General features: G+C 37.8%; 1 protein-coding gene and 1 long non-coding RNA gene across 2 annotated transcripts in view; both read right to left on the bottom strand.

Annotated features, from left to right (window-relative positions):
- Positions 1–554: 554 nt before the first annotated feature.
- The window catches only part of LOC134668166 (uncharacterized), a 301154-nt gene continuing 276267 nt past the window's right edge, over positions 555–25441 (bottom strand). The window contains exon 2 of the long non-coding RNA XR_010098717.1: positions 555–2421. This is a non-coding gene — a long non-coding RNA (uncharacterized LOC134668166). The remainder of the gene's footprint in view (positions 2422–25441) is intronic.
- The window catches only part of LOC134668164 (uncharacterized), a 69464-nt gene continuing 44577 nt past the window's right edge, over positions 555–25441 (bottom strand). Inside the window, exons 2-7 of the mRNA XM_063525681.1 lie at positions 25317–25388; positions 16616–16719; positions 11406–11522; positions 8704–8942; positions 7525–7746; positions 555–6989 (exon numbers count right to left, since the gene is read on the bottom strand). Coding sequence (XP_063381751.1) covers positions 6818–6989; positions 7525–7746; positions 8704–8942; positions 11406–11522; positions 16616–16719; positions 25317–25329 — 867 coding nt within the window. The 5' untranslated portion in view covers positions 25330–25388 and the 3' untranslated portion in view covers positions 555–6817. The remainder of the gene's footprint in view (positions 6990–7524; positions 7747–8703; positions 8943–11405; positions 11523–16615; positions 16720–25316; positions 25389–25441) is intronic.

Raw genomic sequence — 25441 nt, 5'->3', positions numbered from 1 at the left:
TCATCGTGTTTTACTTAACTTCAAACTCGGGTAAATCCATTCGACCCTTACCACAAATATCTACCCTATTACCTTTTCTTAATACCAAAATCGCATAATCTGACAGATGGATTTACCCGAGTTTGAAGTTAAGCGACACATATGTTGATAGGCCAGATATCTATTTCTCTAACCATATTACAATGTTTTTCAAACGGGAAGGGTAGGATCATAGATGTCACCTCCATACGATTTATAACCTAATAAGTGTTCCGTGAACAAAGTTTTGTACGGAACACTAAAAATGCCAAATGTCGCAAATGGCGCAATGTCGTGTATTGAATTGATATCTATCATCGTACCTACACTTCCAGTTTGAAAATTTTTATAGATCCATATTATTCCACTAACTGACAAATGGCTCGGGATTCCATGATCTAATATCGCTTCAGCTTGTTACGGGGTAATATGATAGTATCATTAGAATAATATATTATTATAATCTTTTCGGGAAATAGGCCCCTATGTAGGGTTGTATTGTATTGTATATGATTAACTAAATAAAACAATAAACATAGTTTTTTCATCATTTTATTCATTTGTAATACCTTTGCAAGGTATTTATGTGTTACATAGAACGGACACTACATTCTTTTCGCTTCAACGGTCCAAGACAAGAGGATAATTCAAAATATATCGACTGCTTTAGGACGGAAATATGTCCTTTGAGAGAGGATGGGCGTTTTCAGAAATAAATATCGAAAATCCGATTCTCACAGATCCCGGTGTTTTTGGGTTCTTTCAACTCAGAATCACTAGCATATTCAATTCTGATGATAAAATAAAATGTCCCAAATTTTTTTATGAAAATTGTACATTCCACTACGTCACGCACATACAAGTGGATTTTTTTTCATACTAAAACGTGACGTAATGGAATGGACATTTTGGGACATCTTTTTTTAATGGTGGGATGGAGAATGCTGTCGTTTCTAAGAAGAATGAGCCCAAGAATGTCCAGATGTGAAAGAATCATGTTTTCAATATTTATTTCTGAAAAGGCCCGGATAGTGTTCAGAAAATCGTCCTTAATTTAATAATTTCAAAATATTCGAAGTAGGTACTAAGGTTGACATTATTATATAGATAATTAGAAAGTAGGAAAGCCTTTAGCATGATATCGTGTTGATGGCTGATATATTTTCATGTAAATACACCAATATTCGTAGCTACTTTTCCTCTTTGTCCAAAAGGAGCTAAAAATTTGTTCAACAAAATAAAGGCACGATTACACAGAGACGCTTATCGCTTTAAAGTATTGAATGCGGGGCTATTGACTGCCCAATACGCCAGTTAACCCTGTGTAAACGAGCCCTTATTTAGGTTTGACGTCCTTAGGCACTGTTTTTTGCGAAATAGACTGCCATCTCTCTAAAACCTATCTAGACGTCATTAAAATTATACTCGTTAATTCATTTAACACCTTGGCTAGAATTCTTTGCAATAGGTATTGGTAGATTTACATGAAACATTAAAGATGATCACACAATGAAGAAAATGTTCATCACGTTGTTCATCGAATCCATTACAGTTTGTTCAAACAATCGCAATTAATACATAATTTGGCTTCGTAATTTTGAATTGTATAATTAATAATAACGGAAGCTCCTTGTTATTGAGCAAACATTAAATTTTGTCACTCGCTTTTCAATAAATTAATGGAATTCGTATTCAATTTTGATACTTTTCTGCTAAATAATCGTTTCAGTTATTCATGTTACTAGTTATAAGTTTATGAATTCAAGTTAATTGTATTATTGAATTAAAGATAAGGATCCCTACTTCTGATTATAAAATTATTGGATCGCAAATTTGTACAGTTGCGATTAGATATATCGGAGCGGCCAAGGCGCTCACAAATATCAGAATGTACGTCACCATATTGTTAGAGTGCACTTAGAGTGCATGTTCAGATAGTTTTGAGCATCTCGGCCGCTTCGATTTTTCTGATGGCTACTGTAATACAATTTTTTTATGATTAACGAGCAGACAATTCGCTTTTAAATCACACCAAAGTTTAATATCAAATTATATTTTATACGTGTAACTCAACGATACCAGTAAGGTTTCAAACCCACAAATGTCGAATTTTAAGCCTGACCAGTACGGTTACCATTAGTTTGTCACTGACATAAACGCCGTCGAGAACGTAATTTACTTTCTATACATCTCGCTCGCACTCGCATATTAGTGCAAACGGGATGTATAGAAAGTAAATTACGTTCTCGACGGCGTTTATGTCAGTGACAAACTGATGGTAACCGTACAGGAATATAACGATCACGCGCCATGCGGAATTTCACTGGAACTTTTTCATACTATACTGAACTGTCACCCTATACATGAGAATAACAGCGCCCTCTTGACAATGATCATATATTACTAGTCAGGCTTTACCTACGATACATTTTTAATGTTATTGTCCTTAGAGAATATAACCAACGGAGTGGTCATTAACTAACAGGCGTTCCCCTCTGTCGAAAATAGGCGGCCAATGGTCAACGACATGTCAACCACATGTATGAACTGACGTTTATCTGACATGACTATGTTTACGTTACGCCCCTCCCCCGCAAATAAAAGGCTTTCTACACGGCAGCCCACAAGCCCCCAAACCGCGTGGCCTTGGTGTGTCCCGGACCGTGTAGACAGTTGTTACCAACAAAATTTGACCAAAACTGACCAAGGACAGACCAAGGTCAGACGGTTAGTAGGCTTGTCGGCTGCCGTGTAGCAAGCCTTTAACGGCAGACTATTTTGTACCGAAAATTATAGACATGGCGTCTCCGTTGGTTATATCTTCTAAGTTATTTTCGTGCTTGATACGAAGTCGGTAAAATCTTTTTTTTTGGTACCGCAGATCGCCAGAGAATAATTCAAACTCTGGTGTCACTTATTGGTACAATCGTCAGTTGACTTTAATTTTAGAGAGGAACCTAAATTTGCGATCATACAGACGAGGTAATATTCAGCCAATCAGATTCCTTAAATAAAAACTCTCACTAAATAAATATCAAAGCACTACCGTAAGATAAAATAGAGACAGAAAATTCTTCCGCAAATATGTTCGACCATTTACATACAACCATATATGTATTGTATTAAAGTAAATTAAATATCGATTCCCTACCTCAAAGCCTTGTCAATAAATGTTGGTACAAGTATATAGGAAGACCGTAATCTTTAAAGGCCCATTTACACGATACAAGATTCTTGAACATTCAATACAATAAAATTGAGGCAATAAAAAATTTGCACTATCTAAACATACGTGACATTCTTGTATTCAAGTACCAACTTGAATTCAATACTGGCATACGTGTAAACGAAGCCTAGTGCAATTAATTGAATACAAGAATTGCCAATCCATATGATTATAAAGAATAAATAAAACCGGGCAAGTGCGAGTGGGATTCGCGCACGAAGGGTTCCGTACCATAATGCAAAAAAAAAAACGGTCACCCATCCAAGTACTGACCACTCCCGACGTTGCTTAACTTTGGTCAAAAATCACGTTTGTTGTATGGGAGCCCCATTTAAATCTTTATTGTATTCTGTTTTGTTATAGCGGCAACAGAAATACATCATCTGTGAAAATTTCAACTGTCTAGCTATCACGGTTCGTGAGATACAGCCTGGTGACAGACGGACGGACGGACGGACAGACGGACAGCGAAGTCGTAGTAATAGGGCCCCGTTTTACCCTTTGGGTACGGAACCCTAAAAAATAGGACATACTAAATTTGATGTCGTTTCTCTTGATTCCGAAGTTTTTGTTAAAATACGGCCATCAAATTGTACCACACAAGTTTTGGCTTATAAACATCAGCACTGCTAGATCCAATTCCCATTGAATCCTTCATTTTCTTCTTTTTAGCTTGATATTGCGTTTTTATGTTAAGTTTCTTCAATATTTCTTTGGGACCAAAACTTTATACCCCAAATTCTATAGAAAAAGCTACAAGGGTAGCCTCACGAGCCTCACGGTTTTTATAATTTTTATCCTCTGTGTCCCATAAACATTGATGACTTTATCTCCGAACTACCTAATTTAGCATAATTTTTGCTCATTTTATCAGTTTTACCACCCACAAAGAACATTCAATATTGAATGAAAATCTGCCAATGCAAATCGCTTCAATTCTTGCTTCAATATGGCTTCAATACATCATACTTGATTCAACTTGAAGTTTAGACCTGTCAAGACTTGCATGCAATTATTGCCGTTCAATAAATGTCTTTGGTGTAAACAAAATACGGTCAAGAATATTGACTATCAAGAATTGTATACAATAATTGCATTCAAGATTTTGGTTATTGCTCATGTATAAACACTTTGATTCAATTCTTGAATTCAATTATTGCACGGCAAAACTTGCATACAATTATTGCCGATTCTTGTTCAAGAATCTTGTATCGTGTAAATGGGCCTTAATAATAAGGTCCATTCTAATAAAAATAATTAACATAGGCTTAATAAATTAATTTAAATAGTATCACACGACAGCCGTTATAAAAATTATAAATCGATGATTATTCACATACCCGGCCCTTCCAGCCTACTTGGGTAGGATACTGTCACTAAGTTCTAAAATATTCGTCAAATAGTGCCAACATTACCAATTCTACCAACTCGTTCCTGTACATGCACTTTTTTAGCAGCCACCTGCATTTGTTCCTAACCTGTCGACAAAAATCCTCAGGATCGATCACGATCCGTAAGAGAGACTCCACAACAGCATCGTTTGAGCGTCGACGTCTAGTCAACTCTATCCTCTACACGCCCAGAGACATATAAAAAGGTCTCCTGTTCCATTCTAATTTAAACTTTGTGTTGACAAAATAAAATTTCATTTTGCTTGGCAAGGTTTGACGTATGGGCGGCTAGAGGCTATGGTCGATGCAACGTTGGCGCAACTGCGTAGCGACACCATTTTCAATAACGCTGACTAAATGCCGACGCTCAAAATATGTTAGTGTAGGGTCTATAACATCTCTGGAGTTGCAAGCATTAAGGTGGTACATACTATACATACGGACCGTAAGGTTTTTTGCTAATATCATGGTATAAATAATGTGATGTTGGCACTAGTGTGGCATACAGTAACCAACCCTACTATAATATAAATAGCAAACTTTACCAATACATAGGTCGAAATAGTTGTACATTCCCGTATTAAAATACTAGGTACCTATCTACGTTTCGTATCAAATTTTAAATGTTTTCACATAACCAACAATGATTTCATCTGGGAAAGAGCTACTTGTACGGACATCCTGCCTAAGGGTGATCAAACTATTGTTAGATCAAATTACATATAACGCAAAAACATTCCATTCAAACCATCTCTGAGATCATTTAATTTATCAATTCAATTCATACCTACTTACTCTACGAGTATTAAGATCGTTTCTGAATTTGAGAGTAGATTATTTGGTATAGAGAAGGCACCGCTCACTCATTGACCATCGAGAAGCCATCTTAATACTGTATCTACATTAGGTACCCGACCACCATATAACTTAAATTAAAAAGATAACATGCCTGATCTTATCTTCGTTAGATTCGGAACTTTTTTTATGATAAATGTCATGTTTCGGTGCTATGATTTTTATAATCATTTCGAATGAATTGTGCTGGGGTGCTGTCACGGCAACGGTTCTTTCTCATGTCCCTTAACTGACTAACGTTCTATCACACAGATCATAACGGGTCCCAATTACCATGAGACAGAATAGTTCCGCCTGTCAACGAGTGGCAATGAAGCGTTTGCCTAGTGGTAACCATAACCATGTCACTTGAACTTCCTGACGCCACTGCCTTAAGACGTTAATGTGGAGCCAAAATTCTCTGAAGTCAAGTGAATCAACAAGAAGTGAATCAGAGTTGCACCTTGTTATAGCTGCTATCTGTGCCATATTTATTACCATATCTTCCATTAATTTTGGTGTTTTCCCGGAAGTACCCCAAATGAGCTTGTGGTCCGCTTTTGGAAAAGTAGTTATTTATGAAAGGGGCAGTCTTCGACCTCCAAACACAACCCAAACCTGAGGGGAAACTAGACCTTATTTTGATGAGCCATTCCTCACGATGTTCCGGGGTGGAAACTATGACCTCCGGTTTGGAAGCATCACCAACGCTCATAAGTTGATATTCCCTGCTGCTTTTTATGTAGCTTCTAACCAATATCTTTCAGATCATTTTGGCCCTACAACAATTCAAGACAGGTTAGAATGAATCATAGTGCGATCAGGTAACTATATGGCGCCAATCGCAGTTCCAGCTACGGCTCTCGCCTTTGGTCGAAGCTAAAGTGTCTACGCTGGGTAAAGTGGGCCATTCGTTGTTTGCACGCGGCCAAGCATGAATCGAAAGGCCAGAAGGCCATTCTTTGAGCATTTCAACCATTTAAATTAATTTTCTTCAGGATCTGAACTACTACTAAACATACATCCGCAGAACATCTGTACTTCGCACTACGAAATATACGCAAGCAGTTAGCGAGCTTATTTTAGTATTTAGAGTTTGCGCCATGTTCGCCAGTTATGGACGCAATTTGATGAAATGCCTGTTTATTCTTCAGGAAGTTCGTCATCGCGCTGCGTTGCTAACGTTTGAAACGCTTAAAGAATGCCCAAGAGATCCAAAGCCGAGAGCGCTAGCTGTTCAATCTTAAAGCTACTACTAAAATTCTCTAAGCGATCAAAGATCGCAAGCTAAATTTGATTTCAAAATTGTTAAAAAAATAAAATCTGCTAGTGATTAACGTTTATCAGGCTAACGGGGGCGGAGCACGGCTCGCACCGTCCGGAAGCGTTTCTCGAAGCCGAGCTTCAGGTAGAGGTTCCTCGAGGCGTCGTTCTCAGGCCGGATCACCACGAATGGCTTGTAGCCACGCGCCGCTACCTCGTTAGTGAGGCGCCTGGCTAGGTATATCCCGTACCCTTTCCTGCAAAACGAAAAGATACAATTGTTATTACGAGTTTAATAAAACTGTCACATTAATTTCCCCAATTCGAAGATGTTTTTTTTTCTGTCTACTGGTAATGTATTTCTGTTAGATGTGTGTGATTTGGTGATTCGTAGTATGTTAAGAAACGAATTTTTGTAACGAAAATTGGAAGAACTAAATTGCAAATGTCTAAATATATGCGGAACTCCTGACACCGGTTTCTCAAATCATTCGCGGCACTCGATGAGGATTAGTCTTGAGGAATCAAGGCTCAAAAACTGAAGAGACAGTAGATTCACTCGAGGTCGTATTTAGTCTCTAGGAATCAAGAAAAACTACAGAGAAAGAAGATTGAAAGAACTAAAGAGTAAATAGGGTCAGACCAAGAATAGTCTGCAGCGAATTTGAAAGCCCATGCAGTGAAAGTGTTATTTTAAATGTCAAACTTATATGACAGTCATGAATCATGACACTTGCACTGCGTGGGCTATCAAATCCGCTGCAGATTTTTTTTGGTCTGACTCTACAATACCTGCGGAACTCCGGACGAGTCTGCATCGAGAACATAGCGCCGTAGTATGACTGCACCATCCACGCGGCCAACTGGCCCTCCACGAAGATACCGTAGGCCGGCAACTCTGCCACCAGCTTCTCAAACACCTCGCGGCACTCGATGTCGCTGGCCGGGTACAGGTCGTAAACCGCCTTCATGTCTTCGGGCTGCAGGCGGAGCAGCTCCACGTCCGGTGGGAGCCTGGAAGAATTTAGGGCTCATTTAGACGATGCGAGAACTCGCATGCGAGTTTCATTACATTGCGGGTTTTGATCGGTCGGTTGAATTGGACGTAACCAACAATGTCCGCAATGTATCTAAAATCGCATGCAGTTCACGCGCCGTCTAAATCAGCCCTTAATTTTAGCGTGAGTAATTAACGTAATAATAATTTATGGTAGAGTATTATATCTGTAGAGTTTAAGTGCGCTGATATTCATAATGTCATCATTCCCAGATATTCCCATAAACTTACCATGAATGAAATACATTCCAAGTAGAAGACCGCCAAGAACAAGACACCGTAAGCCGTCTCCTAAATAGTGTTGACATTAACCGGTCATCATACGGTCATCTGTGTGCCTTGGTACACACGCAGCGCATATTGAGTATGCAGCACTGGATCGACCACTAAAAATTGGCCCATTCGTTTTATCCCACGTATGACCTAGAAAAGTATCCCACAGACGCAGTATTCGCATATTTCTTGTCTAGTTTAAACAAATAAATCCTCAGAGCACTAACTCATCAGCTGCATTATCCGGCGGCGGCATGACGCACGCATAGACATCCCCAGTAATCTTGTCATGGGCCTCGTACACCCGCTCGAAGCGGTTCACGATGGCCTCGTGGGTGAAGTTCAGGTACAGCGGCTGCGTCAGGTCCAGTAGGACGTCTTCTGACGTGAGGAGTACACGAGTTGTCGATTATGGCCTCGAATAGAAAACTTACTCATCAGCAGCATTATCCGGCGGCGGCGTGACGCACGCATAGACATCCCCAGTAATCTTGTCATGGGCCTCGTACACCCGCTCGAAGCGGTTCACAATGGCCTCGTGGGTGAAGTTCAGGTGCAGCGGCTGCGTCAGGTCCGGCAGGACGTCTTCTTACGTGAGGAGTACACGAGTTGTCGATTATGGCCTCGAATAGAAAACTTACTCATCAGCAGCATTATCCGGCGGCGGCGTGACGCACGCATAGACATCCCCAGTAATCTTGTCATGGGCCTCATACACCCGCTCGAAGCGGTTCACGATGGCCTCGTGAGTGAAGTTCAGGTACAGCGGCTGCGTCAGGTCCAGCAGGACGTCTTCTGACGTGAGCAGGTCGACCAGCTCCGCGCGCTCCGACGGGCAGAACACGGTCACGCTCTCAAATATGTCGTTGGCGATGTTTGGCTGGAAGTAAGAAGAGTTATGTTTAATGTATGTTAACCTTTTGGACAACTGATATATCCGCACCGAAGTTTCAACGCCAAAGATAGATTAATCGGTCACAGACCACATAGCAACATAGACCTACGTGCATATGCATAAAGTTCAATTTCAGTTTTGACACTTGGGTGAAGTGGCGTCCGAGTGACAGCTTTTGTGTTTGACATGGCGTCGAAAAGGTTAAAGTAATACGGCCAAGAACTAACAGTTAGTATTTTTTGTGATTTTTGCACTAGGTATCTTTTTTGGAACTTTAACTTCACGTTATCGTGTCTAGAATTCTCGTAACGTAGTAGTAGTAACCTAATCTTTGATATAGTGAGGTAAGTATGTAAGTATAAGCTAATATTACTCATGATAATAATAGGAACTTACTACTTATAGTATATATTCCAAGGCAAAAATTAACGCGGTATTGTAATTTACATTTTATGACTTAGGAAAATGGCGGATAATTGGTACGTAATATCTACCTACTCGTAATTACGTAAAAAATCCCATTCGAATTCTATCTACCAACAAGCCGATTAACCCAATTAAAGTTCTCTATAACGAACTCAAAACCGGCACACGAGAGACAAAATCAAAGTGCGCGCTTAAAAAGGTAACTTTTCCTCGCAAAGGCAACACTCGTCGTGAAAACCCTTGTCGGGAATCTCGCGCTTGAAAAGGCGCGACAAGTCGAGGGTTTCCACGGATTATCTCCAGCGTATCTCATTTTTAACGGATTAACTTGTGCTTGTATTCGCTTGTGCTTAAATTACAACACTTATTCAGAGTTTTTTTTGGTATGTCTAACAATCTGAGGGGAGAATTGTAGGTCATATTAAATAGGACCAACCAAAATCAAACCAAAATCGCAAAAAAAACTGCTGTTCCTTATTGAAATATGATTCGCTGAAATGTACGAGATGGCAAATATTACTTCGCGATTTGGTGTTACTAGACCACTAGACCCTTAGTAAAGAGTTGTTTATTATGACATATCCACCCTTCAGACGTTACAAAAACATCCTGTATGCACACAAGCTTCTAGCTATAGAATATTTTTTGTTTTTAAATACAAATTTTAAACACACAGATTAATAAAACAGGAGTGCCATTTTTTACGGATAAGGAATTAATGACAATAAGACAAGGAAAAGTCGTTTAACCAAAGGGCTATGCCATTATTTACTCCGGAGAAAGGTGACCCATACCTTGCGTAACGCACATATTAAAAAGCAAAAGTTGATGTCAGGGAAACCAAAGGTGCTGAAAACGATGTTGTCGTAATTAATCATAAATCAACTGCTAAATTACGATGATGTGAAACATCAGAACGATTTGTTATAAAGATTTACTTACGAGAAGAAATGTGCACAGGGTAGGAATTTAGCTTTTAAGTTCCTCGTTAATTATGTATAGGAAATGAACAGCCTGGCATTGAAAGTGTTAAAAGGAGACTGAACAGGAACTTTCTAAAGCATAAAATACAGCAACTTTTACTTGATCCTCATCGTTTGAAACTTTCTTGGAACCTGCTTGTGGGTCATTTGCGCTGTTACAATGAACTTCTTGGGACCGGAACGTTAAGCTTGTAAACTCTAAACTTTTGGGACTATAATAATTCTAATCCGCTTATTTTATCAGAAAATATCTTAATTATGCCCGTTAATAATATTTATGGCTGCCTCTAAATTTTAATAAGCTTTTTATCCATTTTTGGATAAAAATGTTGGCCTTATTTTATTTATGGGAGCTCAGTGCATCGCCATTGAGTAACATGATAACGATACAGTTTTCTTATATCGTTATATTTAATATGCTCGAATTCAATGAAGGTACATAAAAGAGGCTTTGACATGATAACCATTAATCTATTTTAACCTCCTGAGACCCAGAAGCAATTGTTTTGTTTTTGAAATTGGAACCCTTAGTTACACAATAAAAGTTCAAAATAGATTTTGGAATATGTACAAAAAATTGTACGCGGGGACTTAGGAGGTTAAGAACAACGGTAATGTAAAGTCGCTGATGCTACGAGTTTTTTTAGAATGCGGACACTTAGACATCGTCTGGAGAAACAAATTATTCTCAATTAGGTATATAGACATCGGGGCAAAGGCCTAAACCGAGTTTGCTGGAGCGACACAAAGGGGACTGTTAAACTAAGTCTAGTCTCTACCAGTGCCATGTTTATCAAAAGCTTGTAACTTGTAATACAAGTGGAAGTCCCTTTCTAACAAAAGCTGTCAAAAAGGGACTGCCACATGGTCACGACTCTCAGACACAATAATCTCAGAGAAATATTTGCGACAAGAGATAACCTCGTGATCTTTTATTTACTATTTATAGGTACCTATAGTATTTTATTTTTGAACTTTTATGGAATCATTCAAAAACAAAACACTTGTTTTTGGAAAAAAATAAATAAATAAGTCTTACCGATCCAGTACATCCGGGGAAGTGCAGGCAAATCGGATCCTCGGGCCAATTCTTCGCAACATAAAAATGGAAGTCCCACACCTTGTTGTTTAGATATGTTTGAATCGTCTGATGAAACTGTGGACAGAAAACACACCTGTTAATTAAGAAACTAGTTCAACTAAAATATTGCCTTTACGTTGCTCATAGATAATAAGCTATTTGCGAGTTTTTTTTTGATATCGCTATTTTAGTAATTTTTAAGGGACCCACAGATTACCGCCGGACGATATCTGCCTGTCAGTTGTTCGGATGTCAAATTTTGCGTTTAACTGACAGGCTGATATCGTCCGGCGAACTGGTAATCTGTGGGCCCCTTTAAAGTACATAACATAATTATAGTCCATTATAGAAATGGCTTGTAACAAATCTAAACTGTATTCCTACATTACATTGATAGTATAATAAAATGAGATTTGAATTCTCAAATTCTGTATTCTGTAACTAACCGTATTTCAAACAATATAAAAATTGCTTAACCAAAACTACGCCCAGACTTCTTGAAGTCTGTAATACTAATGTGCAACGTAGCCTAAAATTACTATCCCATTATAGAAAAACTTGCAACGAAACAATGCCGTATAACATTTAGACTAATAATTCTTTTACAAACCGTTAATTAAAGAGTCCAAATTTTAATTAAATTCAAGGGCAAGAGTGTTTGAGATGATATCATAACATGTTTATTACGAAATCGTTCATAATTAGACATCTAATGATATTCGGCAGGCTGATAACTCTATTTGAACTCGCTAGGTGCAAAAAATCTCGTCACGGATCGTTAAGATTTAGGATAGCATCTCGACTAACACTGGACTATTAAATTTATTCATCTTGATATTCTACATATAAAAGACGGTAACAATAGTCCGAAATCATTCGCATCTCATTCGAAGAAACAACATCATGTACTCTAAGGTAAAAACTATTTGAGAATTTATTTCAGGATAAAGCCCTAAAATATTTAGATGAAAACAACTGGTAATTTCATTAGAGCTTTAAACAAACCGTCAGTTTGAAACAAGTCTAATCCAACTTCTAATTAACCACTGTGCTTTTTTATTCCTATCTATAAAGATAATACAATATCCTTTTACTATTTGAGATGGTATTTCAATAATGAATAATTGGTTCTTTGTTAACAGGTCGCCCTGATCGCCTGCCTAATCGGCCTTGCCCGTGCCAGTGGTAACGCTGCACTTGTACTTCCTAGCACTAGCTTGGCAGGACTTGGCTACGCCGGTAGCAACGCTCTGGGCCATGGTAACCTGGGCGGCAACGGCCTAGTATCAGAATACAAGTACAGCATCTCTCATCCTCCCACCGCAAATGCCCATGGCATCAACGGATACAACACGGGTATTGGCTATAGAACTGGTTTTGGCGGACTTGGTTATGGCGCCGGACTTGGCTATGGAGCTGGACTTGGCCATGGAGCAGGCCTTGGCTACAGCAACGGACTTGGATATGGTGCTGGTTTAGCCCATGGAGCTGGTCTTGGCTACGGCAACGGTCTTGGATATGGCAACAGTCTCGGCTATGGCGCTGCGCTAAGCCACGGCGCTGGCTATGGAACTGGTCTTGGTTACGCCGGTCGTAACTTAGCTCTTGGCCACAATGGCCACGGCAACCTTGGCCGTAACGGCGCTGTAGTATCAGAGTACCAGGTCAGCGTCACTCATCCTCCCACCGTGAATGCCCATGGCGCCAATGGCGGTTATGGCGCCGGCTACGGTAATGGCGCTTATGGCGGTGGTGCTTATGGTGCTGGTGCCTACGGCGCTGGTGCCTACGGTAATCCTGCTTACAATCAGGGCTCCTACAAAATTGACGCTTACGGTGCCAACTATGCCAACGCCGGTTGGTAAAAACTACCGCAACGACATACCTAAGTGATACTTTGTGATATTTTTAATTTGTGATAATGTGAATTTGTGATATTTTGTACTAAACTTCAATAAATGATTTTGTAACTTACATACCTACTTGTGTTTCAATGTTTTTACATATGCGTAATACACGTTTGCTAGGGCGCTAGAGCTCTAGGTAGTGTACAATAAAAGGAAAACTTATTTTCAGGTAAAACTACTGTAGTGGAATATTTCTAAAATCACATTTATAACGTTGAGACACCAGGCCCCAATTTCACCAGGGTGACAGGTGCGACAATTGTAAAACATCACTGGTGCTGACGTCACAGGCATCCATGGGCTACGGTTACTGCTTACTATCGGGCGGGCCATATTCCTGTTTGCCACCATTATTGAATTATTTAAAAAAAACTTTATTATATCGAAAAAAAAACAGATATTTCTCTTGCTAAGTTTATGACAATTGTCACAAGAAACACTACAATTGTAACGAAATTCCGACATATAACTCATTTCCTGTCAATATTCACCGACAATTCTACAAATATGTCGATTAGAAAAAATAATTCTTGTTTCACAACATAATTGTAGCAAACTGCCTGTCATGTTTGTAAGTATTTCTATAGAAAATATTTTATAAAATTGTAATATGTCACCTGTCGCTTGACAATTGTCGCTCGACATATGTCACTGACAATTGTAGCCGTAGTGAAATTGGAGCCAGACTGCACCTGTACTGTCTGTAGTCCATGGCTCCATGCATTTAAGCTAAAAGGTGTAGTAGAATTATCGCAGTAGAAGTGCAGAATTTGCTTTATAAATGCAGGAGACATAGGAAATCCCTTATTAAATACCACATGACTGGAGCCATAGGAACTATCTTTACCTACATACGTAAATCGGTATTCCTTTCAAATGTGTTTCCACTTCCCAGTTTAGACAGTCAGCCGCCTGTGAAAATCGATGTTTAACCTTAGAGCATTTAATAACTGGAGTTGCCTTTAAGAGCTTACCCCTCTGCCGAAAACCTTGAACATTGTGCAAACTTTTGTATGGACTGACGTTTATCTGACATGGCTGTTTGCACGTTACGTACAAAATAGTCATACATTTGACGTGCAACTCTCCCGCAAAAATCGGCAGACTGTTTTGTACAGAAAGTGAGTAAAGTGACAGACAAGGCGTCTCCAGTCACTAAATGCTTTAAGAAAAAAAAATAGCCACAACCGAATACAGAACCTCCTCCTTCTATGAAATGGAAGTCGGTTAATTAAAGAAACAAGCGGCTATTCGGATGTTTTGGTCGGCAGGCCTGTCATTTCAATACATTCATTTGCATAAAAGTAAATTAGTGATCGTCTGATCGTATTTTTAATTAGTTAGTGATCTATATTCTATATTTCAGTTTGATTAATGGATGAACTTTAACTCGAAAGCCTAAACATGATTTTTAAAGAATAGATATTCTATCAAATGTAATTTTGACGCATTTGACGGTATTTATTTAAAGTAGTTAAGGCGGGGTAAATGAATTCTATCAATCAGTATTAAGTCTCGTATATAGTAACTAATTAACTAAAAAAAAAAGCACTGGTGGCCTAGCGGTGAGAGCGTGTGACTTGCAATCTGGAGGTCGCGGGTTCAAACCCCGGCTCGTACCAATGAGTTTTTCGGAACTTATGTACGAAATATCATTTGATATTTACCAGTCGCTTTTCGGTGAAGGAAAACATCGTGAGGAAACCGGACTAATCCCAATAAGGCCTAGTTTACCCTCTAGGTTGAAAGGTCAGATGGCAGTCGCTTTCGTAAAAACTAGTGCCTGCGTCAAATCATGGGATTAGTTGTCAAGCGGACCCCAGGCTCTCATGAGCCGTGGCGAAATGCCGGGATAACGCAAGGAAGAAGAAGAAGATATAGTAACTATTTAATTACGTCACAGTATCATTACAAGGATGTTTCCATTTATTATGAGAAAAACAATCAGGTATATGAGCTACATAATATGCAATGCCCGTTGTTACAGTTTTTTTCAAATCTTTTGAATTACTATTCTAAACTAATATTCGCAGAGGAAATTATTTGGTTCAAACAAATACCCAGAACACTTTTCCTTTGACGTACAGCAATTAACATTCAGTACACAGTGCTTCTATTAAGAAAACTGTTCTGCTAACCCGATTCCAGACCTCACTTCGGCAAAAAGATCAACAGATAAACTACTTACAGCAGAAGTCACAGACAATAAGGCCGAAAGCTAAACAGGATAGAAATAATTAATGTCTGCCTATTTATAAGACATCTAGATTAGACAAGGCACTTGGAATGCGAAATTACATTCCTTCCAAGGAGTTCAGCGTGGAAGACAAAGATAGAACTTTGGACTATTACTGAAAAGGCTCGTTGGAATTAAATTAATAGTATTATTATATTTTTTAAAGGTTTTAGACATTGATGGTAGTAAAAGACGACTGTAACAAAATATTTTTGGACAGTATTTTTGAAATAGTCAGTAAAGTGCGAAGGTGTCTGTAAAATTTCGAATACTTTGCGCGGTATAAGTATAACTATTCGTCCTTTATATTTTCGACGTGAGAAAGACATTGCAATTGGTTTCAAAATTAAAACTACTTTTTTTTTTCCTCCAGTCATGGACAGTACGATGCCATTTCTTTTACAAGAAACAGAAATAAATGAAACGTTAAACATAAGAAGCTCTATTACTATTGTTTAAAAACTTATGATAAATAGGTATACCTACTATGCTTATATTTTGTAAGAGTGGCAAAATAAGAATTTTATCGCCGCTCTGCCTCGCCTTGTTTCCACCCTCCTCAAAATATTTCAAAACCATCTTAATACTTAAAATGCTATTATGCTAGAAAATACTCGAACGCCTGTGAAAAGCGCCACGCAACTTTCACACCCCTCGTCACATCCGTAGATGGAGTCTTCGCTCCGCAAATGCCCACCTTCATCAAACATCTCGGTGAAGCCATCGCTGACCGTTGGGACCGATCCCTTAGTGTAGTAATGGGCTGGCTAAGATCCAAAATTATAATTTCAATAATACGAGCCACTAGCATGTGTATCCGTGGGACACGGCACAAATTCAAATCCATCCAACATTTCTTCGGTCTCGATGACGGTGCAGCCCTACTTAACCCGTCTACCTCCACTCTGCATTAGCGCCACGTCTTTGTTGTTGCTTATTCTGTTTTTTATTTTTGATTAAATGCCGTTGACTTCAAATGCTATTATTAGCTGAGTACGTAATTAAGAAATAATAAAAATATATACCTTAAGAGATTCAGGCATATACTGCACTAGAACATCGCCCACCGCCGGGAGCTCGTCTTCCGTTACCAATCGAAAGTTCTTCCCCTCAGGCGCGATTTCCATCTCTGCAACAAATATTATCATAAATATCGCTTTCATTGGAAATACTGCCACGGAATAAATAATAGTACTAAGTACAGAAGACTCACTCTCTAACAAAACGCGTCTATTACGATCAGCACAGATATGGCCGCTAGGTGGCGACAGCGCCACGCGCGGCTTATGGCAAACCCCAAAATTGGGGCCGAACGGACGTACAGCTACCTGTAGCAAAGCGACGAAATCGCGGAGTGAGACACGCCTGTTCTGCTTAGGATTCGTGGAACATTATTGCTGAAACCTTTTTGATGTAAAGGTTGTTTAATGTTTATTCAAAAAAAATACAAACTTGCTGATGTAATGTCGATACGACCGACTGGGCATTTGTAAACCTTATGGCGACGAGATAAGGTCCAGTTAAGAGTGTTACAGGACACAATCAGCAGTTTAACAGAGAATACTTGATAAATCACAAGTATTTATTAATCCAAGAAGCTATTTCTGCTGCTAAGATGAAGTCCTACGACGGAGGTAAACTCTGAACTGGAATACTAAGAAAGCAAACTATCGTCGGTTGGAGCGAGCACACGCGCGAAACTCAATGGCCTCATGACATGATCGAATCACGGTAACTGTCACTTCATGTAAGAGATATGAAAAGATGGTGGAAATTAAATGGAACCACAGAAGTATATTCTGATAAAGGTGCACTGTTCGTAACGATCCCTGAAAGCTAGAGAATCTTCTGTCTCGTTATTTTCTTAACCTCTGGTCTGCGGCCTGTCAAATTTGATCATTGAAAAAGTGACCTTGACATTAAAACAATAGATTTTAACTCACACGCACGGATCCGTGTTTAAGCACGAAGTTAATATATTTTCTGTACACACATCTTATCAGTGGTAGGGTTTGTATTACATAAAAATACTTAAGTAATACAGCTCTTTCAGCAAATATTACGTCATGTACCGGATAGGCAATCGGCTTTATAGAGGTCTAAACTGAATAGGTTCTGCGATAAGCGATAACACTCGGAAGGGATGAAATCCCTCAAGAAATCTTATAAGGCTGTCCGGGCTATAACATAAATACATATGTGTCTAGGTAAGTACGTTTCATAGGTACACTAGTTACTGATTTATATTTGATTAGAATAATAAAATTAAGTGCCTATAGGTACAAAAAACTGCGCGGTAACCTGCAAACTTTCCTAATTTAAAAGTAGGTATTGGAGTGTAGAATCAGTGCGGAAAGAGAAGAGTCGTGGGATGTATGGGGCGGGGCCCAATACATTCCACGACTGTTCTCTTTCCGCACAGACTCTACATTCGTATGAAAGTGACAGAAAATATAATAATAACCTATATCTATTACAGATTGTAAAAATGTATATAACCTAACCGTTGCTAATATAATTTTACATGTTTTTTGTTAGGCTTTTTAGGCCGGTCAAATTAGATCCAAAAAAGCTCTTCAGGAAATAAAATGATTCCTAGCAAGCTGGAAATAATTTTAATACCTTAATTTCCTAAATGCGTATAATCCGAGTTTGCTCCATCCTAGGAGGTGTGGATAAATTTTGGAAGCCTTGGGAGATACATTTTACCTTGGATTGACAAAACCACACGATGCAGAAGAAACCCACCATCAACCAGTGAAAAAATTCTGATTATAACACGATTTTACCAAAAAAAGAAATTCAAAGTAGCGGCCATTTTTTACAATATTTGACTAGGAATTCATATTAAAGTACCTTTCGGATCCTGAGATGTCAATTTTTATCACGATGAGAGCAAATTTTCCGTTTTTGAACTAGGTACTAAGCAAAAACCTGAAAAAGAGTAAAAATGTTCCACATCTCCTGGAATGGAGCAAACTCTGGTTATATTAATTTAGATCCAAATGAAAATATTAAGATGATTTTCAGCTAGCTGGGGAATAATTTGTGCAAAAATCTAATTTGACTGGCCTATTTGGTTTCAAGAATACACAAGCAAGTCAAAGTCAACTTGTAATAGAATACATCGTCTTGTACATAGAAAAAACATATATAAACAGAAAAAAGTGGATTTAACAAAATCACAGTAAGTTCTATTTTCTGTTTACTGTAACCGTAGACAGCGAGAAAAGAGAAAAACATCGGTTCGCGACTCATTAAGGTAAGTTAATCCGTGTTCTCGGAAGCTATTAATTAAGCAGAAAATAACAAATTAGCCGAAATAACTTAATTCACTCCTGATTAAATTCATACCTCAAGTCTTAGTGTCTTGGAAAATAATGTTGTTATATTTTTATGGGTTTTTATATTTTTTCGGCGGAGGAATGAGATGAACTATATTCACTGGGAATGAGCTAAGCCATGATTTTCTCAAGGGAGATTCGGGAAAAAGAAAGATGTTTTTAAAGATCAAGCTAGAATCGTAATGGTTAATATAAAAAGAATAAGAAAGGAATTATAATTCCACAATACTTCAGTAATCACAACATCTTATAAAACAAAGTCCCCCGGCGCGTCTGTCTGTTTGTGTGTTTGTATGTGCGAGATAAGCTCAACAACTCCTGAACGGATTTTCATGCGGTTTTCACCTATCAATAGAGTGATTCTTGAGGAAGGTTTAGATGTATAATTTGTTAACCCATTCGTAGCTGGGCCGGGTCGCTAGTTACTTATAAGATAGGTAAGGTAAGATCCATTTTTGAGGTAGGTATTATATAATATCCAAAGAAACGGTTAATACCTACGGAACTAGATTAGAAGGGCTTTTCTGGCTTGATTTAGATGTGGTTTCTATTGCTTTTCGTGGGTAAATCGGAGACGTCACCAAAAATTTAGCATTTACATATTATGTTTTGACAAAAACCACATGTTTTGACAACACATTATGGTGAAGCGAGAATAATAATAGCTAATATTTTTGTATTTTCAAGAACGCAGTTGCGGGTTGGATAGTTACTGGAAAAAAAAAACAAAATTACGTCCTTAAATGTTCTTCAAGTTGTGGAATGTAAATAATAAATCAGTTTATAATCAGCTGTCTAGGTATTAATGTGTGTTTCCTAGTATTACATAGCTCAGTAGGTACATTTTGCATGTATTTGTACAAAAAAGATTTTTCAACGGATTTTTCATTGTAAACGAGTCCGGAGGTCACATTAAATTCGATGCACCAGTGCTCGCGTCCCAAAAGGAATACGTGACCACACGAAAAGCTCGGTAAAAGGTCAGATTTTATATTTGTATTAAATTAACATTTCTATAAGGTTATTGGTTTAAATTTAATTTTTAAGACGAGGGTCAAACGTCGCTTACAGCTTTGGCGGTTGATGAGAATTTATCCAAATGTTGTTGAAGGTTTGACTGTGACTGATTTTAAGTTCAATATAAGTTTTTTTAATAGGAAACTGGAAGATTCACCTGTTTCTCGTTTAGCGGCATAATTAACGCATGTTGATTTGAGGTTTAAGAATTATAGTGTAATAGGGTCAAAAACATTCTGTGTTCGCGTCTTTCCTGTAGACATACACAAGAGTTAAGGGCTATAAAGGTTAGTTTTCTTATTTAACCCTTATCCACGTGAAAAGGTCCTCCTTTTATTTAGATTACTATGATAAAATCATTAGGTACTTACATGCCCACAAGCTGTTAACTATTGCCCACAGGAGAGAAAACTAGCATGTTCGCACGAACTGTACATTTTTCTCTCTATGTATGTCTACAGGAAAGACGCGAACACAGAATGTTTTTGACCCAATATGTCCGCTTGAGTTAATAAACAAAAGTGAAACCAAACTAGTTTGCGCGACGAACGTGATAATTGGATTGAATTAAAAATGTGTGTCCGATCTGTAATAAATTGTTTTTGATTACGTAAGGAATGTGTAAAAACAAGTAGAGGGTGTTAAATTATTCAGAGGGTAGAAAAACGCCTCGTTACTATTCTAACAAATGTTTACTACACGTAAACAAATAATCCTAACCACCCCCTATTATAACCATCATATTAGCGTGTCATACTAATGACCGAGGGAAATAGTTTACCCATGATTATATTAATTTGCACCTAATTGTATCACGTTAGCACATGCACTCGGTCAAGGTCACACTTGCCGCATGCACGCAATGCAACTCACTATAGCCTAGTCAGGCTACAACGCTGTAAACATACTCGTATAAGGCAGTGCGGCTACAACGCTGTAGGTTTGGCATCATTCCAAGGTCCTTTAATGGGATGTGAAGTAGCCAACTAGCCTACAATTTTCTGAAGATAACTTGAAATTGTTTTACAGTAATCATGAAATCAGTTTTATGAAAATACATGGAAAGAACTTGCTTGATCTTGGACAAATATTTTTATGCGCCTTAAGTGATTTTAAATGATGAAAAATCGTGTATAAAGGAGGTAAATAGATCACAATGTAATGTGATGTCACGCGATAAAAAATGGTTTTTGATATCGTCGTGATAATATGACTTGTTATTAAAATAGCCTATTGTTAACAAAAAAGTTAATTGCTTATATGTACTTATCTTTAAGTTTCGTGAGTAAATACATACGTAGGTTTTTCCATTAAATATTATTAGTTTAATTTGAAAATTATTGAAGAATAATTAGGTCGGCTATCGGTACGTTTTCCTCTATAAACAATAATTGACAACTGTTGAGTTTGTGGCGATACATTGAATGTGTGTTTAGATTTAGACTAGACTAGACCAGAGATTAAACTAAATATTAAATGTATCGTTTCGTATAAAATATAATCCCTAACCTAACCAATAATTTCAACCCCAATCGTAACCTAGCAACTGCACAGCTAACCACAGAGATGTTGTCTATGCTAATTGTGCACGTGTATACAACAACGTGCCGTGCAAGGTCGCCAGTGCACGCTGTCACGACCACTCACATGCAGCCGTTTTATGATAATAAATGGGGCATTATCTATGAAAAGGGACCTCATTGTCGATGGCACTTACGCCGCACAGCGTCGCGCGGCATTGTATTTATGTCGGAGCAACGTTAATAATGGTGTAAGCGCCATCGACAATAAGGTCCCTTTTCATAGATAACAACAAATATAAGCTTTTATATGCAACGTTATGGGCTCAGGTTGAGGACGGGTTGGTTGTTTTGATTATGCAAATGCAATTTTATGAGTTCCTTGACTACGAGTACAATTCTTAACATCATTTGCCTGAAGTACATATGTACATATCGCGTAAAAATTTTACTTATACCTAATCCGTCAGTTGTTCTAAGATCAAGTACGCGATAGTAAATGTATGGCGAACTTCATCTTAGAAATCGGACAGGCTCTTAAGTAGGGTTACCAGATACAAATTTAGAATTTCCTAACAAAATTCCTGATTTCCGAATATTTTTCCTGACATTCATATTTTTGACGACGGGAGGGGGGGGGGGGTATCCAGCCGTTTCGATGGCCACCCGATTGAGCCGATAGCCGCGTTTTTAATTTAAGTTCTATTCAGATAGTTTATAAAAAAAGTCTATCAATTCCAAAAAATCCTGACAATTTCGTGTTCCGTCCCCATTCCTGACAAAAGCCCAAAATTCCTGACATGTCAGGAAAATTCCTGTCATGGTAACCCTACTCTTAAGGCTCTTTAGATTTTTCGAAAGGAGAAAAACCGAAGATTTGGCCTGCCTTCCTGCGATTTTTTAATGCCAAGCTATTGAATTTGAATATCAGACCACAAATCGGCAGTTAAAAGACTAAAATTAGTAAATAATGTACAATCAGGTGGAATTTGCCATTGAATTGCCTTTAAAAAACTAAATATTAGTTTCAGGTAATACAAAAATCCTTCATTGCTTAGATTTTTAGTCGTGCTAGTACTATACAAAAAATACTAACTAGGTAGGTATTTATTAATCCTTCAGTCGATCTTTTACTCCATTGGGGCAACAATTATTCCAACACTTATTGGTGAGGTTAACAAGATATAATCCTCCAATTAAAACTGTCATTCAAAATTCATATCAATAGCATTAATTCGTAGATATACGGCGTTTTCGTTCAGCACTGAAGGTAAACTTGTCACGGCGGCCGTGCATTCATTAACTGATCGATATGATTGCACGGCTTGTAGGGCTTCTATATTGCCCGACATGTCCGACTTGTTTAAACATGTCACTGGAACAACTGTTTGAATGTCACGTTCACTGTGTTATGTACGTAGGTATGTAGGGTAGGGTAGTTTGGCAGGGTGAAACCACAAAGCCACGAGTGTTTAATAATTAATGCACTAATTAACTAAAACACTTGAATACTAAACAGACCGTATAGCTATAGCTATAGTTACATAAGATAGGTATAGCTACATTAGCCACCTTCCATTTTACACGCAATTACTTTACGTATTCTATTCCTATGCTTATTTCAGGCAAACTAATCATTTAGATTCCTTTACGTGAGCCATTTAGTCATAAGTATATTTTCACTACACGTTAGAATAAAGAAAGACTTTAGGAGTTATCCTAAAGTCTTTCTTTATTCTTCGAAAATTGATGAGAAAGTAGCATTTTATCTTTGAGTGGTTTCTTCATGTTATTTAGTAATTGGCATTTAAATGATGATTTTGTATGATAAATGTTTTTATTTAATATTTTACAATTGTATTTTTCCCGCGTTAGTATGGTGAGCTATTGTTTTGTTTCAAGTACATTTTTTTTATGAAATCTTGATGGTCATCACAAACCGAGTTGTCAGTAATTCTATGGTAGTATTTAAAGTTTTAGAAACCTATAAGTTTACTTTTTATGTGACTTAAAGTTATTTTCATTGTTATGGTTCTACTCCTCATTTGTGAGTATTTTGTCTACAAACAACCTGAACCACGAAATATTTATATAATTCCAAATGTGACGTCCTTCGGATAAAGGTACCTTACGGCGGTTGGCGCTTACGCTATTATTAACGCCACTCCAACATTATTGCGGCGCTATGCGACTTAAGCGCCAGTCGCCATAAGTTACCTTTTGCCGTGGAACGTCAAATAAACTAATAAATAGTGATGTCTGAAACTTTTGGGTGTAAGTACTTTCAAAGTCAAGTGTCACTGAACTCAAATTTAGCTGAGGGGCTACAATATCGCGTGATATTCGCTACAGTAATCGCAATAAACCGAAATATGTTAAATACTATGCGTGACTTAGAGCTGGAAGTTAAGGCAAAATATTATTGATTTATTATTTTCACACTTACTTACCCAAACACTTTATGAAAGAGAGCTATGTAGTGTATTAAATAAAATTTTATTCTGGGAAAGTAACTATACATCTAAAGTATATACAGGATGGCAACTTGGAGGTATACAACTTTTTTTTGCGGCCATTTTGTTTTGGCGGCAAATATGACAGTTGTTGCATGAAAATTACTTTGTGTAGATACGGCAAATTTGTTATGGAGCGTTTACAAGACGGGGACACGTGTCACGCGCCACGAGCCACAATAGAAACATTAAAAATAACGTTTCCCGGTCGATTAATTTCGTGAAACGGTGACATTGACTGGCCCCCAAGATCGCCTGATTTAACAGCTCCTGACTTTTTTCTGTGGGGCTATCTAAAGGGACGTGTCTTTGCTAATAGGCCAACGAACCTTCAGCAATTAAAACAAAATATTCGAAACACTGTCGCTGAAATAACGCCAGAAATGTGTGAAAAAGTGATGAAAAACGCGATGAAAAGGGTTCGCATCTGCCATGATGCTAGAGGTGATCATTTGTCTGACATTATTTTCCATGTGTAATTGCTGACCCTACATATTATATTTAACAAGGAATACTTAATATGTTTTATGTTTTATAGAATAAAATTTCAAAAATAAAGTGTATACCTCTTATTTGGCCATCCTGTATATACAAAATCTACTTTTAACGTTGTTTAGCAACCACATAAATATTACCTAGATAAATTAGATTAAATTGTTTCAAATTAGATTTTTATAAGTTTATAGGCAACGCGCGTATAGCTAAGCTCCACTATAGTTCGTATTTTTAGCATTAGAAATAAGGTGAACAATCTTGATGTGTCTTTTAATTGAAAAACACATTTTAAAAATAAGTTACTGCAAATATGTAACTATTATGAATCTAATACGATCATTTATATTCTTCTGCTTTCATAAGTCATACTTTTTGATTTTTTAACAAGCGTTTTTCAATTAAGACATGTCAAGATCGCTTACCTTCTTGCAAGTTCTTTCTAATGCTAAAAAAAACGAACTATAGAGTTGCAAGCTCCCGTAGGCTGCGGTGCCTGCTTTAATATCAGGCGGGCACAACGCTTGTTTGCCACCGACGTGGAATAAGAAATCGTAAAACGCTAATAAGTAAATTACCTCCAAAATAATCTCCCTTTTATTTTATTATGTCTTTCTCGTGACGACTTTTATTTCGATTAAAGCAAAAGATAACCGGAAAAATCAGTCTCAGACCGCTAACTGTAGGTTTTTGTGTTGCCCCAAATAAAAAAATCCCCTTAAACCATTTAAATCTATGCCTAAGTGCCGCTTGCTAAGGCAGATCCAATTAAAACTGGTAACCGCGGCGAATATGATACAATATATCTAGATAAAAAGTTAAGGGCAAAAAATAAATTACCTATTAATTTCATATCTCCGCGCGCTGATGCCAGCTCTACACGTCCTATTCGAAATAAGTGGATTTCCCGATCTGAAAATAAAAGAAAAGTATCTCATGATACTTGGCATTGCTATGCCTATAAC

This window comes from Cydia fagiglandana, chromosome 10, assembly GCF_963556715.1.
Source record: "Cydia fagiglandana chromosome 10, ilCydFagi1.1, whole genome shotgun sequence".
Taxonomy (NCBI): Eukaryota; Metazoa; Arthropoda; class Insecta; order Lepidoptera; family Tortricidae; genus Cydia; species Cydia fagiglandana.
Note: the sequence above shows the minus strand (reverse complement) of the source record. Positions and strands in the feature narration are given on the sequence as shown.